The 14,901-nt window shown below is 33.9% G+C and overlaps 1 protein-coding gene across 6 annotated transcripts in view; it reads right to left on the bottom strand.

Moving 5' to 3' along the window:
- Window positions 1-14,901, bottom strand: part of PSPC1 (paraspeckle component 1) — a 62,310-nt gene that overhangs the window by 32,785 nt on the left and 14,624 nt on the right. For 4 of the 6 annotated variants that reach the window (XR_014852797.1, XR_014852800.1, XR_014852798.1 and 1 more), the window contains exon 7: window positions 1,060-1,117. The exons of 1 other annotated variant lie outside the window; for it this stretch is intronic. Coding sequence is in view for 2 of the 5 variants with exons in the window: in XM_085063454.1 (XP_084919580.1) it covers window positions 1,060-1,117 (58 nt within the window). In the remaining 3 variants the exon portion in view is untranslated. Of the gene's footprint in view, window positions 1-1,059; window positions 1,118-11,212; window positions 11,589-14,901 lie in introns of those variants that run through there. One more of the 6 variants, XM_085063476.1, reaches the window with a different exon arrangement.

Raw genomic sequence — 14,901 nt, 5'->3', positions numbered from 1 at the left:
AAAAGTACAACAATTAAATAAAAAAAATAAGCCTCAATTTATGCTTCAGTTTAATATTTGTAGTTAACTTCACAATGTCTTTCTTCAGACCTAGTCTTAAGTAATTTTCATAATCCCTGAAAGCACAAGTCTATATCTATTTTTCACCTATAAATATGTCTCAATAAAGGCAAGGAAATGGTGAATAATGTATTTTAAAATCTGTACCTAGCAGATTTGTATCTCTGTAAATTCACATTACTCAAAAGGTCAAGTGAAATATTTATTAAGTTTTGTATGCACTTTCAAGTTCAAACTATATGGAAAAATAGTTTTATTGCTTTTAATTATCATATTGATTTATTTTAAATTACCATTAAGAAGCTTCCAATAGATTAACAGTTCACAGCGCAGTTAGATTTGGTGGTTTTGAAGAAATATTTCAAGTTTCAGTCTTGTTTAAAAGCAGATATTCTGGGTAAGATCCCAAACTGTTTCAGTCTGCATATACGGAGCAAGCACTAATTATTATACTTTTCTAGATTACACAGTAATAGTTTTTAGCAGTGACAGTATTTTAAGTTGCAAGAGGGGAGAATATTTGCAAATACAGACTTGGAACAAACTGGTAGAGCACCAAGAACATTATTAATTTATCTCACCAGGTATGTCAAGAAGAACTTGCCAATTTTAACCTCTACACCTTTTCACTGCATGCAATTACAGTCACAGTTTCTCTGAATAGATAGTCTCTCATAATGCCAAATATTTTTTGAACATAAAATTCCTCTTTTGTATCAGATAACTCCCAGAGCATCACCTTTCCCTGATTTTTGTTTCTCTTAACTTGCACATCGTTTTTTTGCCATATATAGTCAATGAAATAACAAAGATATACCAAAGGTAGGGGAGAAAAGCTGTTTGAAAGCAAGATATATGTTGGGGTTTTTTTAATTTCCTAATATTGCTTACTCCTTTTTTACCAGTAGTTGTTACTAATTAATAGTGCTTGAGTAACATGTACAGTCCCAAAGAAAAAAAAAATTACATTACAGAAGCCTTTTTCCTTCAGATCCCTACCTCCCATGTTTATTGCTCCACGAGGACCCATATCACCCATTCTCATTTCCTGTTCTCTCTGAAAGTAAACATAGTTTTCATGGTCAACCTATCATTCTTAGAACTTAAAACATTCCCGTTTACTCCATGAAAATAAAAATGTTAATGTTTAAAAATTTTCAATTGATTAAAAATAGTACAAGGAAAGAAGTTAACTATACTCCTGGTTTTTGCAACATCAAATGGATTAGTAAGTTCAATATAACAATGCCGTACATTTTTGTATATTAAAGATTAAATATCCAAAGTTCCATTTATCAGATGCAGCAGTCTAAAGCTCTCAAACAGTTACATGATCAACTGCAAGTGAATCCATCTTCACACAGTGTTTTTAATTAGAAAGTATGTTTATATTTTACCTGTAAACAGGTCTCATTACAGTACTTGCCTAAAGGCCGTGGTTCAACAATACTCAATGTGCTTACATGATTTAAAAATGCTTGAGCTGATTGAAAACCAAGCTCTGATATATTATATTATGGTATATAAACTTAACCTACCCATTCATCTTTGTTCAAATAGTTTTGACTTAACTTGGTGGTGGTGTATTTTTTAATGAATTACACTTTGCTATTGGTATTAATTCAGATACTGACCATCCTTTTAAAACCAGCATAAAACTGTAGTATCACCAGAAACTGTAACACACATTTATACGGAACAGACAAATAGCACAACAAATGGATCCAGATTCAGTTGATGCTCAGCCACCCAACAGCAAAAGAGTTCTGACATTACTAAACAAGAACCACAGCCAGCTGTGAAACAATACTCAAAGGACAGTACCCAGAGTGGCAAAAAAATCATCACTTAGGGGAAAACAAAGTACTCTATCAGAGAGAATTCAAAGAGATTTTAGGATTACTGTTTACATCAAAAAGATTAAATAGAAACAAATTCACAATTCAAAACAAAACCGAATGAAATTTATTAAAAAGAAAATTTCTCCCTAACTTTCTACAGGAATGTTAAGAAGTACTCTGCTCTTGAGTAAACACACACGTGCTGAGAATAAGAAAAGGAAAAAAAATGTACTTCATTCTGAAAAATCATTCCACTTATTACTTAAGAGCCTAAGTTCAGATGCACTTTGAAAACAAATCCACATACTAGGCAACTAAACCAGTCTATAAGCAACTTTTACACAGAAATATTAATCAACTCAAAATACATTCATAGTATTTTTACAGGTTTACAAAAGTCTGTTTTGGTCAATCATATTTGGGATGCCAAACACGAGTCTTTTATCTTCAGCCACTTGAAGTAGCTAGCAGACACCACTATTTGACAGAACAGAACCAAGAGCTGTATAAAAATATGCTGCTATAGGAAATTGCCATGAGACATATAATAAAGGGCCCTCAGGTCAACGACTTTGTCTGTAGTAACTCATATTAGCCTAGAAAAAGTACTTAACATAAAAAAAAGTACACACTATTTTCAAAAGAACATGGCTTAATGCGGAGAGTTAAAATTAGGCCTGGTAACTAAAAGACACAGGCAGGTTGTAAGGTCCAGCTAAAAGAAGCCATTGATGGAACACTATGGCAGATCTCTTCTTCTGACTATACAAGCCACACTAAAAATTTATTAGAGAACATGCAACTACTTTGACAGACCTTTCACAGTAACATCAATTGGCATTTTAAGTAAAAACAGCAGTCCCATTGGGATCAATCATACCCATAAACTGACGCAAATTAGTCACAAAATCAGCATACAACCTTGTTGGTATTAGTCTGCTTGTACAGCTCAGTCTTGACATAAGGAAGCAGAAGGGAAAGTAGTACCTTAGCCCTAATGTCAATCCCTAGCCCAAAAGGACAGAGAATCACCGTGGCTATCAGTTTACACTAGTCAAACTGTGTGTGCACACATGCATGCCTAAGTGCTTGTGTGAAAACTGGACATGACACAAACAGTTGTGACAAACCTTTTAACTACAAAGAAAAGTACCAACCTTTACATTAGGCACATAACTTACTTGATTCATCTCAGGTTCAACTTCAAGTTGGATGATATTTGTTGTTTTTAATGTGACAAGTGCCATACGGCAAGGCCAAGTACAGAAAAGGATGTTAAGTACAGAGCTGTAAAGCTGCACTAGTTACTAGAACTCGTTCTCTTTGTAAAGGATAGAAGCGCATGCAATCCATGATGTACACTTCCTTTAAAAAAACACATCAGTCTTCCTCCTAGCAATCAACCATTTGTTTCCTGTATTGAAATGCTACCAGTTTTCGGTTAACTGAAGTATAGCATAAAACAGGTAGAACCTAATTTTTTAAAGTCCAATTTAACATTTGTAAGAAAAAACATTAACTAATTATTTGCTATTTTATTTTTGCTTTAACTTCAGTATTGAATAATAATGAATAATGAATAAATGAATAAAAAACAGTAAAAAAAAACATTTCATCTATAGAATCAAGATCCATAAATGTGCCTTAAGGTCTCTGCTGTCTATTACTTTATCACCATGCCTGCAAGATTAAGATGCTGCTGCTGCTGCTGCTTCCACTTATTCCTACTGTTGCGTGTTCGAAACACATCATGTTCCCTTGACTTTTCAGCACAGGAAAATTCTTCTGTACTCTTAACACAGAATTTGCAAATTTACACTTCCTGTCAGAGAAAACACTCAATTTCAAATGTTAACCAGCAGTACATATCATTAATGTTTGACGTACTCAAAATTTCTATCTGGAGGAATCCAGGTGGTAACCAAAATTCAGTCCTGTTACACACAAAAAATGTCCTAGACAGCTCTTTACTATGTGAGCATAAACATGTTACTACAGGTAAGTTAGGTCAACTTGCTCATGGATTTTGCCCAAAATGTAACAGAAAAGAATACCACCAGGCAGTTTGACTATAGCTGAACCAGTGCTGGTTGGTTAATTCCAGCCTACTTGAAAGGTTAATTTCCAAGCCTTTTGCAGAGATTAACAATGATAGTGTTACCTTCTCAGAGTTTCTTTTCCTCACTATATGACTGCCCATTCTTCTGTTGTAGCAGCCTGCTTCAGCCCCTTGCCCAAAGCCACCCAAAACAACCCATAACAGGGAGTTAAACCTGAGCAGCATGAGAACAGGGCTAAACTCTTAACAGAGAAATATGTGGGGTGATTAAGAATCTCTGAAGTCACCTGTACCTGGGAAAACAACTTAAACTGGAAGAGAACAAGAAAGATGGATGATATGCTATTATAGGAGGAAAAGAAAGCAGTAAGACAAAGAATGTGTAGGAGACCTAAAGTTAAACTTCGTGAAAATCAGAAAAAACTCAATTAAAAAAACAAAGCCAAGCAAACAAAAAATGTCCCATTGTAAAAGCACTATTTACACAACTCAAACCTTTCCAAATTATTTGTTGCCAGGATTCTTGTAAAATACTTCAGAACTCACTAATGCAGACAACCTTCAAATAGGTCCCAATTCAGCTGAGTAATCTTTTAAAAATACTGCTACAATTACATTTGCTAGAATTATACTTGCTAATTACTTCAGAGAGAAGCATTAAAAATCGTATTCTCACAATTCCAACTAATTTTAACATCAAATGCAAAAAGTAGATCTACACCAAAATATTGAATACATTCAGTTTTCAAAATATGCATTTTACATTTAATATAGGATGTATTCTCCTCTTTTTACCAAGTACTTGAAAACAGATTTCCTAAGTATTTGAGGTGCATCATGTGCAATGTTCTTAAACCTCAATCACCATTGATAGAGCAGTCTAAATATACAGAGAATGGTCAAGATGATTATTCTGAGTTTGTTAAATACATTACACTATTTTTTAATTTTTTCTACAAAACCATGAAACTAAATGTTTTGAAAAACACCTAAGAATTGATACAGGACAATGTATCAGATGCAAATTCCTCCTCCCAGTGCAAGTGAAAACAGAATTAGTCATAAACCTGATTTTTTTATTAACTGACAAACCAGTGCTACTTTTTTACTTAAAAACAGGCCTTGCAATTGCAGCAGCCCAGAGAAAATTAATCTTGTCTCCAAGTGATGGAATATTCATGGCAACAAAGCTGTCAAAAAATTATGGTATGAACTAAATATGGCACGGAAAATTTTAGGACAGCAAAAAGCAAGATATCAACATAAATGTTAAGATGACAGACCATAGAGTTTCCAAGAGTTTGTGGCCAGAAGATGCACTTTCCAATTAACATGCAACTTTTTACTCACCTTTCAGCTAAGGAACAGTAGCCACGATAATGCTAAGACATGGCATACAAAAAATGCCTTAACAAGAAAAGAACACTTGTCCCGTAAACTTGAACATTAAAATTAGTAGTTTAATTAGCACTTTATCTAGGTTGTGCATACAGAACAAAACATAATTAATAATGCTGTTGATTCTCATTTGTTTTCATTAAGATGAAAACTGAATTTTATTCTCTAGCAGACTTTCTATTTGTCAAAACAGGTATGATATTTTTGAACCTCTTACTGGGATTCATTACTCCCTTCTAGTGTGGTTTATTTCCTTAAGTTCCTTCTAGAAAAGAAAAATTATTTCCAAAGACCTCTTCAGGAGCCATAAGGCCCTTAAACCTCACATAAATTGTAACTTACTGAAAGACACCCATATTTTAACGACATAAACCATTCAAGTTTTTAAAGTAGCTAGTTGGCAATCGAAATAGAATTTGGGGGACACTTCTGATTGTGCATTATTTGTCTTTTCCTCAGACTAGTCTACTGTTTCACTCACTGAAAGTTAAGCTGCCACTAACAAGTTAAAATAATAAAAGGCTTCTCTTCCATCCACCCTTCTTGCCACCTTTCCCTCTTCAATTTTTTCTCAATTAAGATCTCCGTTTTTAAATCCAAAGGTTACAATATCCCTACACAATTCATATACAATAGTAATAAGTAATTTTAAATGAAAAATACTGATCTTTCAAAATCCAAGATTTCTACATGTTCCTGAGCACTGAAGTCTCAACTCAGAGCTAATCCCTACTCTGAGCTGGGCATCATACTAGATGATTCCAGAGATGTCTTCCAGCCTGAACTACTCAAAATTGTATGAACCAAGTGACAGCGCTCACCCGAAAGTATGCAAAAATATAATTTCTCTTAGTTAACAGAAAACTACACAAATACATTAAAAACAAGATAACTACTGAAAATGTAGCTATAAAACATATAGCATACAGTAAACTATAGAGTCCTATTTTTAAATAGGAAGCTTAATGAAAAGAATTTTCATTAGGTTTAATAGCTGTCACCAGGACTCAATCTTTGAAAAAACATACTAAGACAGCTAGAGGAGATAAAGGCAATTTACTGCTTTCTGACTGGAGTAATGAATAAAGCTAATGGAGATGACTCATTAAGTTACAACACTAAAGATTTCTAAACATTAAAAAAGTATCACATCAGTAAAATCAGGAATACACACTGCACGAAATACAATCAGATACACATATTCCAGTAAACTGGAAAAACATCCCTAATGGTAGTAAAAACTATAATTTCAGAAAAAAATTTACTGCTAGTCCAGTGCATTTCTTGAGTATTTCTGTCATTTCAGTAAGATTGCAAAGGAAGTATCAATTTTATTAGAACAGGGGAATTTCTTTTAAAACTAAAAACAAATTTATAGGAATGTATTTATGAAAAACCTCTATGCACTACATATTTGTTCTCTTCCTTTAGTTCTGAGAACAAAAAGTCTTCAATTTCTGTGGGGTCGCATTTTCCTTCTGCATCAGCTGCTGAGGGTAGTCCTCAGCAGCTGAACCCCCTGAAAATACCTCCAACTAAACACATGTAATTAACACTACTCAAAAGTATTTAATTGTAAGCTCAAGTTATTCTGTAAAAACACGAAAGAACCTTTTATTACCTTGAGCAATGTCTTAAAATCACAGGTGTATTGCAATAAAACCTAATACTAAATTTATATTCATGTGCAAGACAGGTACCACAACATATTAAAAACATCTGTCTTAATACAGCCTGTAACATGTCTCAGTATATTTTACACAGATTAATAAAACATTGGGTAGGAGAGTACTCCGTTATCCAACTCCATTAACTAAGGACTGAACAGCCTTTCAGTGCATCCCCTAACACTAACACTGTAAAAGACAGAAATGATTACAGTTTTGGCTGTGACAGAGCACAAACACACTTTGTTTTTCCAGATTTAGGAGAAATGTTTTTCAAAAAGTTACAGTTACATACTGTGCAACATTCACCTTTATTTTGATATCAGCCATTTCTGATCTTTACAAAATGAAATACAGTTCAAGATCTGTCTTTGTTAAGGCAAAACTAACTTCTACTTTCCAAAACATACAACTTGCTGGTTTTGGGGGGGTGGTTTTGATAGTAAGTGTTAAACAATTGTGAACCTCCCAGTATGTTTTGGTTTTGTCATTTTTTTACAACTGGATGCAAAACCCAATCTAAACTAAAGTTAGCTTCCTTTCAATACATCAATACTCACATGATGTTTAAGTCAGGTCTACACTGACAGTTTTGGAAAACAAAGCAATACTATTTAATACACACCAAAGCAACAGCTTTGTTTTACACAAGAACTCATATTTTCAGAATGTATTACAGGTCAAAAATTCAAATTACAATCTAACTCGTTAACAAAAAAAGAAACTAGTCTAAAAGAAGCCAAGATTCACCATGGAACCTATTCTGTTGATTATAGAACTTGGTTCCATATTGCAATTTATATCTTTTCTGCTGCATTATTTCATCTTGTAGTTACTTGCTCCTTCACTGAATTTTAATATTGCATTTAAGCCACTGCATTAGTATTATTTGTTAGCTTTTCTCCCACCCCTCTCATTTCCACTTGTTAAAATACAGTAAAACATTGTATATACAGTATCTATAAAACTGACTAAAAATGTAAGTAATTTTTCTCATAACCTGTGGTAAAAGTTATTCATCATCCAAAAAAAGAAAAAAAAAGTACACAGAAGGCAAAATCAGGGCCTAAACAAACTGCACATATATAGAGTAGCTAGGAACAAAATCCCAAAATTTTAATTTCATGCCTCCAATCATCCCTACATCATCTGTTCAGGTAAAGAAAAATCCTACCATTCCCTTCACTGTATATGAAGCACTCTCTGAGGATACAACTGCAAAGGATAGTTTTTCCAAATGCCTTTGCTGTAGATGATTTGAGAGAAAAAAAGTACAGAGGTATTCTGGCAAATTTTCACTTTGGTTTAGCAACTAAGACTCACAAAAAAAGGTAAAAATCTCCTTCTCAAATATTTTAAGCTAAAATTCAGAAGTAATTTTTCACAAAACAAAGGTGGTTAGAGAAGGTAACCACTTTCAACAGATTTGGAAATCCTTTGAAAAATGAGACCCCCATTTCATCAATTCCTTTCATAGCAACTTCCTCAATTCTGACAATTAATCTGGCTCTGCTGAAGTTAAGAACCACCTTAGATTCACGGAACCAAAACAGAAAAAACATTTCTCCCATTGTTATTAGCTTCCTTTTTTCAGTAACAGTAAAGAAATTTAAAACATAAATTAAATACAGATCAACAGTTGAACATAATACAAGTATTTTTTCCAAAGGCACTTTACTGTTTAATACCTACCAAACTACCTCCTGGAAGAGACATACACCATATCACCAAGTTAACAACTGAGACATGTAACAATTTCACTACATTCACAATATATTCATAACTTCATAGGTATATTCGAGAATTTCATGTGGCATCTTAGAATTATTCTGGTTTTATCTGAGCTGAAGAAATGTCACAAGAGTGGATAAGTACCAAACAGACAACCTGGAAAGTTGTAAATTATTTAAGATGCACTCCACAATTTACCATGGTGGGTGTGGACTTGAGGGGCAGCTTAACTGGAAACAAAGACTGGGCTAACTGTACCCTCATGCAGAAATGCACTAAAATACTTAACTGAAAATCAGGTGCTATAGAACAATGTTGCATTTTAGATTTCCCAGATTGTTACGTTTTCCTTGCACAAAACCCAAATCTATACAAATATTAAAAAGAGAGAACACTGGACTGAATCAAAAGAACAATTTTCCCCAAATGCAAGATTCAAGAATAAGATGCAGTGCAAGTCATCAATGTTTACTTAGAAGAAAAATTAATCAGCCAAGAATACCCTTTATCATGGAATCTTTATGTGAAAATCTTTTTCTTAATTGAAGTGTCAACTATAAGACTGCAAAATCAACTTAAAAGCACCACTAGTTATAGCCACAGTGCACTAAATATGACTCTTTGCCAGACTTCTGTATTAACAGTTTTTCCTCATCAAGTAGGTATTACATATGCCAACTAAATTATAATATAAAAACCAGTCCAATTATAGTTGCTATCTCCTAATTAGAGTTACCAAGTAAATAGAATATGCAAGTATTTCTCAAAAGGAAGCCGAAAGCCAAAGTCTTTCAAAGTGCTACAAAGAGGTCCTGTAGGAGAAACTTCTATCACCCATAAAGTGTCTTTTATACACGTTATGGATGTTGCTTACAACCAGAATAGTTCAGTGTTTAAGATTTATCCAATGAACTTATGGCCTGTTCACACATACAGCACTTAAAACTTAAGAAAATATAAACAGAGAAGCATCAGTGAAACCTCCTGCATGAAACCAAGCTCCACAGTTATTTTATACAACCTGTAGGCCATTTCCTGTAAAACTGGAGCAACATGAGGCAGACTTGAATGAGGAAGATGCTTGTCATTTGAATGAACAAAGTTCTGACTCATGAAAATAATACATTCTACCAGGCTATTCTAGTATTTGAATCAAAAGTTTAAGAAACTGGTCATCTGAATAAATCCAAACAGATTAAGAAACATTGATTTCTACCTAAACACCCTAACCCAAGTCCACACACTCTTAAGCTACAGTGTCTGGTTTCATCAAAAATATCCGACAAAAACTACTACTTTATTTATGTACGGTAGAACCAAAGGTCAGAAATTTGTTAGGGACACAATGGGAACCACCCAATCAACAGGGACAAACAAGAATAAATAAGAAGATAAACAAAGCCTGAAGAACATAATTCCAACATCATATAGTCTTTTTTCGATCTTTCATATAACTACATTTAGAAGAGACAACTAACAGCTATCCTGTCACAAGCAGACAACCCAAACTGCACTTGAGACCTGTAGTAGGAGGAGTGTGCTTCCTATCATGTACTGAACAAAACTAATATAAACACTCTTTCATCCTACACAATTCTAAGCTCAAATTAATGAGCCATTAGCCACTGTAGGAAATCATAATGGTGACAAATGCCTTAGTAGGACCTGTTGTGATAGGATGTGGGGTAGTGATTTTAAACTAACAGTGGGTAGACACAGACTAGGTACAAGGAAGAAATTTTTTACAATGAGGACAATGAAATACTAGAACAGGTTGCTCAGACAAATAGTGGATGTCCCACCCCTGGGGACATTAAGGATTGGATCAGATGAGGCTCTGAGCAACCTGAAGTAGCTCAAGATGTCCCTGCCCATTGCAGGGGACAAGGAACTAGAGGGCCTTTAATGGTCCTTTCCAAACCAAACCACACTATGATTCTAAAATTATGTTCAGGCAGAAAAACCTTTGAATGGCAAACCTTAAATATATTTAATTGACTGTTTAAGCTTTAGTTTCTATTGAACTCTCCATGTGAACAAAATTCTATCGAAACTCATCTTCTTACCAAACACACTATTTATTAAAAATGTTAATTAAGCTGAAAGTAATACCCCATCTCTGCACAATTGAAGTGTACTTGATGGAAGACAGAAGTATTAGATTTCAATTCAATTTTCCTCATGGAAGATTTAGTAACCCAAAACAAGCACTACCTCCAGTAACACGAAAAACCTACATTGACAAGGAGGCTTGTGAAATATTAATGAGAAAAATTATAAATATTTTAATTTTAAAAATAACAGTCACCAGTCTGGTGTTAACAGACATGGAACAGCACCAAGTTAATTTCTATTTGTTTCTATTTATATCAGTTTACTGCATTATTACTATTAAAATCTTCTGCTCTGTGAGAGCTACTGAAGCAAAACACTAGAGGCTAAGCAAAAGGTGATACTAAGAAAAAAACTACTCTGAAGGCACTGGCTTGCATGAGAGAAACGAGGTTTCTAAACAGGCTTCCCTCACACTGCTCAACGGACCCATTAACAGGTTTCCTCACATCCAAAAACACTATTTCTAGAGAAATTTCACTTATTGCTTCTTGGGTGCTTTACTCTTTCCTTAAACACAGATCCCTTGAGCAGAGACAAACTTTTCTAAGCACAGGAATTAATTTTGGTTGCAAGTCTCAATGCCACCAAGCAAGATCTCAGGATTTAGACAGGTGGCTAGGTCCAAAATAGGTACCAAGCAGACAAATGAAACTGAAAGTTTCTTCTTAGTCTGGGTAAAAACGTGTACAAACTCCAAGTCAAACTTAACTCCAGTAGCTGAGGAAGAAAAAATGAAAATTATTAAGACAAACATTAATCTTAGCTTCTTCAAATATATACAGCATTTATCAAACACATCAACAAAGAATTTTTTAAAGTCATTTATAAAAGCCTTATTCTTATTATCAGAATATGAAAAATTGAAGAGCTCTATTTGAGGAACTTAAGCTGAAGAAATAGATTTTACTTAAACTGTGAGCAGCAACAATTTTCAGAAATAATAGTAAAATACAGAAAATAGACTTATTTAATCTGCTCTTGATTAGATTTCTTCATTTTTATCCGTAAAACCCATGAAACAGGAAAGGTTAAGTATGCAAGTGAAGTATTCTATAAACAAGTACAGATGCATTCAAGGTCCTTCTATCAATAATTGAACAAAAATTGCATCTGCTACAGCTGCGGCCTCACGAAACACTGAGACTGGCAAAGACTAATGTCATTTTGCCATTACATAAGCAGCATCTGGAAAGTGCTCTTTTAGTTTCTTGATCATCAGTCTTAGTGAGAGAAAGTAAGCTTATAAACAAAACCAGATAATCTAAAGAAAATGGACAGAAAATTCTGTATCCATTACTGTAGAAAAGAAGAAATTTGGGAAAGCTTAAAAGCAGTACCACAACACCTAAATTCATACTTGAGATTCATGTGCATTTGACAGCACATTAAGGTATAAAAATTACTTGTGAACACTCACTTGTTCTATTTGTAAGTTCACATAAAGTATATATTAGTATTTTCCAAAGCACTTTATGCAAACATTGGAAGATGACTGCAACAGAGTAAAATATTAGCCTCCTAAATATAACACAAAAGTATCACATTGCCTAAATACAGTTCACACATACAGAAATATAAAGTTATAAATGAAATATTGTAACAATTATTTGCTCCATTACTGAAAAATTATAAGTAGCATCTTTGAGATACATAAAACATGGCCTAGAAAATAAATTATGAACCATCCTAAAATGCTCATTAAATACTTATAACCAAAGGATCTTATTCCACAAATACCTTCACTTAATGCATATAAGCACATATGTTATAAAAACATACCTGAAGTTCTGCATTGATTTTCATGCAATGTCTTTTCATACTAAAAGCAGATATGACAGTTAAAATAGTTTTTCTATCTGACAATATAATTAAGGGCTGAAAATAATTTATTTAGTTGCTGAAAATAATATAGAGTATTTTAAGGCTTGTTAAGGAAGCATTATTCTTGTCCCAAGCAATGAATTTAGTATTTGAAACACCAAGGAACAGAAGAAAATGCATGATTTAAGAATCTGTCCACTGATGTGTATCACTGGATTCCCGAAAAAATAAAAATAATTTAGTGCTACTGCCAAAACTAGGACTGCCCACAGAAACACAAACTGTGTATTTATAAACTGCTTGTTCAAAAGCCTATCGTATGTTGATTTATGCACTGGAAGAAACTTGATGACTGAAGTAAAACCACTGCCAAGAAAAGCAGGAATATTTTGTCAATTGGTGGTTTTTAGTTCTACATTTAATGATTCATCTTTTTCCAGCCTAGTTTTCCCTCTGAAGGCCTTTAAGGTGTCACACATGAACTATGTATGTTGGACTGCAGTAAGGATGCAATTCATCTCGCCCAATCACGCTCTACAAAGAGCTTTTATAAAGCAGCAAGAAACTGAGATTTTATTCACACAAACTCACAAAACTTCACCACCATCAGCTTCATTAAGTATACAAGGCTGTCAAGATACGTAACTAACACTTATTGTCAGAAAACATATCAAATTTGAAAAGAATCTCATAAATGTTTTATTAATCTATTGTTGGGCATCTGCCTTAGTTTAGTTTTGAGTAAGATAGGAAACAATTCGCCATTCATTGAAAATCCCAACTGCTTACATTACTGGAGCTTTTGAGCACAATGCCATGAAAAGATAGGGTGAAAATACAGTTCTATTCACTCTAAGAGGCAAGGAGTGCAAAAATCTACTCCTGTACTACTGAAGTTCAAGGAAATCTAACAGTTTTGTTTCAAATGCGTCTCATGCTGAACTTGCAAATGAACATAGGAGTGAGGGTAAGACATGCCCCAGTAGGGCTCCAAACAGTAAGAAATGGAAAGCTACGTTATAAACTGCTCCAAAGGACAAAACTCTTAGAACAAAAACTATGTTGGGATAGCATTCCTGAAGCTCTAAACGTCATTGCTGTTTTGCAATGTGCTTTTTTACTTTCTTGCTCTCATCTGTCTTACAGCGTTTGATCCAAGCCCACTACAATCCCCGCTGCTGAAGCATGTCCACTGCTTCAGTAGCTGCAACTTTATACTGATAATTACTCAACATACTTGAGAGCAGTGCTTCTGTAAGAAAAACTAAAGGAAAGCAAAACATCTAGAAATAATTCCTGAAAATACTATGACATTAAAAGGAAAGTATTTAATATAAAAAGTCTTACATAAAAGAACAGCAGACATTCAGAAGTTGAAACTGAGGAGTTCTCAACAAACAGCCCCTTACACATGCAAGTTACACTTCAAAAAGGCAATTTCCTTGGAGGGAAGGTGGCCAGGACATCAAAAAATCTCAATTCCCTCTTTAAACCACCAGTAAGAAGAGCAGTAGGTTGCAGGCTGGTATTGCAGCTATTGTTTCATTAAGTACAATACCCACCCAACATTATTTCATAGTGTTACTACAACTCCTACATATTTTGATCTCAGTTTTAGACATGGAAACTATTTCAATATACTAAATCCAAATCACTAAGTTGGTGACATGGATAAAAGCAGGTCTTGGAACTGGAATTATTTTGTAAAACTTCATTGCAATTGAAATTCAACAATGTAAATCATTAATTAACAAGCCATCTATAACTGGATAATAATCACTGCATGCTGGAATAATTAATGTATTATTGGCACTTGGAAGCACTTTCTTTTTAAAAAATATTTGTGCTGTTGAAAAATAAATCACCATCAGCAAGTTCCTCTTTCAGCCAGAAGAATGTATTCAAAATAAAAATTAGCAAAATACTATGGGAAAACAAGTTTCCCAATTAAGCTACTGTGAAATTAGAATGCATATAAATTATTGAGCTATAACAGTCCATTTCAACTAACTGACTTTTAGAAAGGAAGGGGAAAACCCCAACCAATATGAAAGTGTTTATTAATAGTTTATCCAGTAGCGATCACACAACTAGATTAATAAATTGTTTAGGCATCACCAGGCTGCCCATTAGATTAACAATCAGTACAATCAAATTTCTAATGTACAACATCAGCAGCAACAAGAATGCTTCAGGAAAAAAAAATCCT

The sequence above is a fragment of the Lichenostomus cassidix genome, chromosome 1 (genome assembly GCF_008360975.1).
Source record: "Lichenostomus cassidix isolate B80296 chromosome 1, HeHo_3.0, whole genome shotgun sequence".
Classification (NCBI taxonomy): Eukaryota; Metazoa; Chordata; class Aves; order Passeriformes; family Meliphagidae; genus Lichenostomus; species Lichenostomus cassidix.
This window is presented reverse-complemented; position numbering and strand designations above follow the sequence as displayed.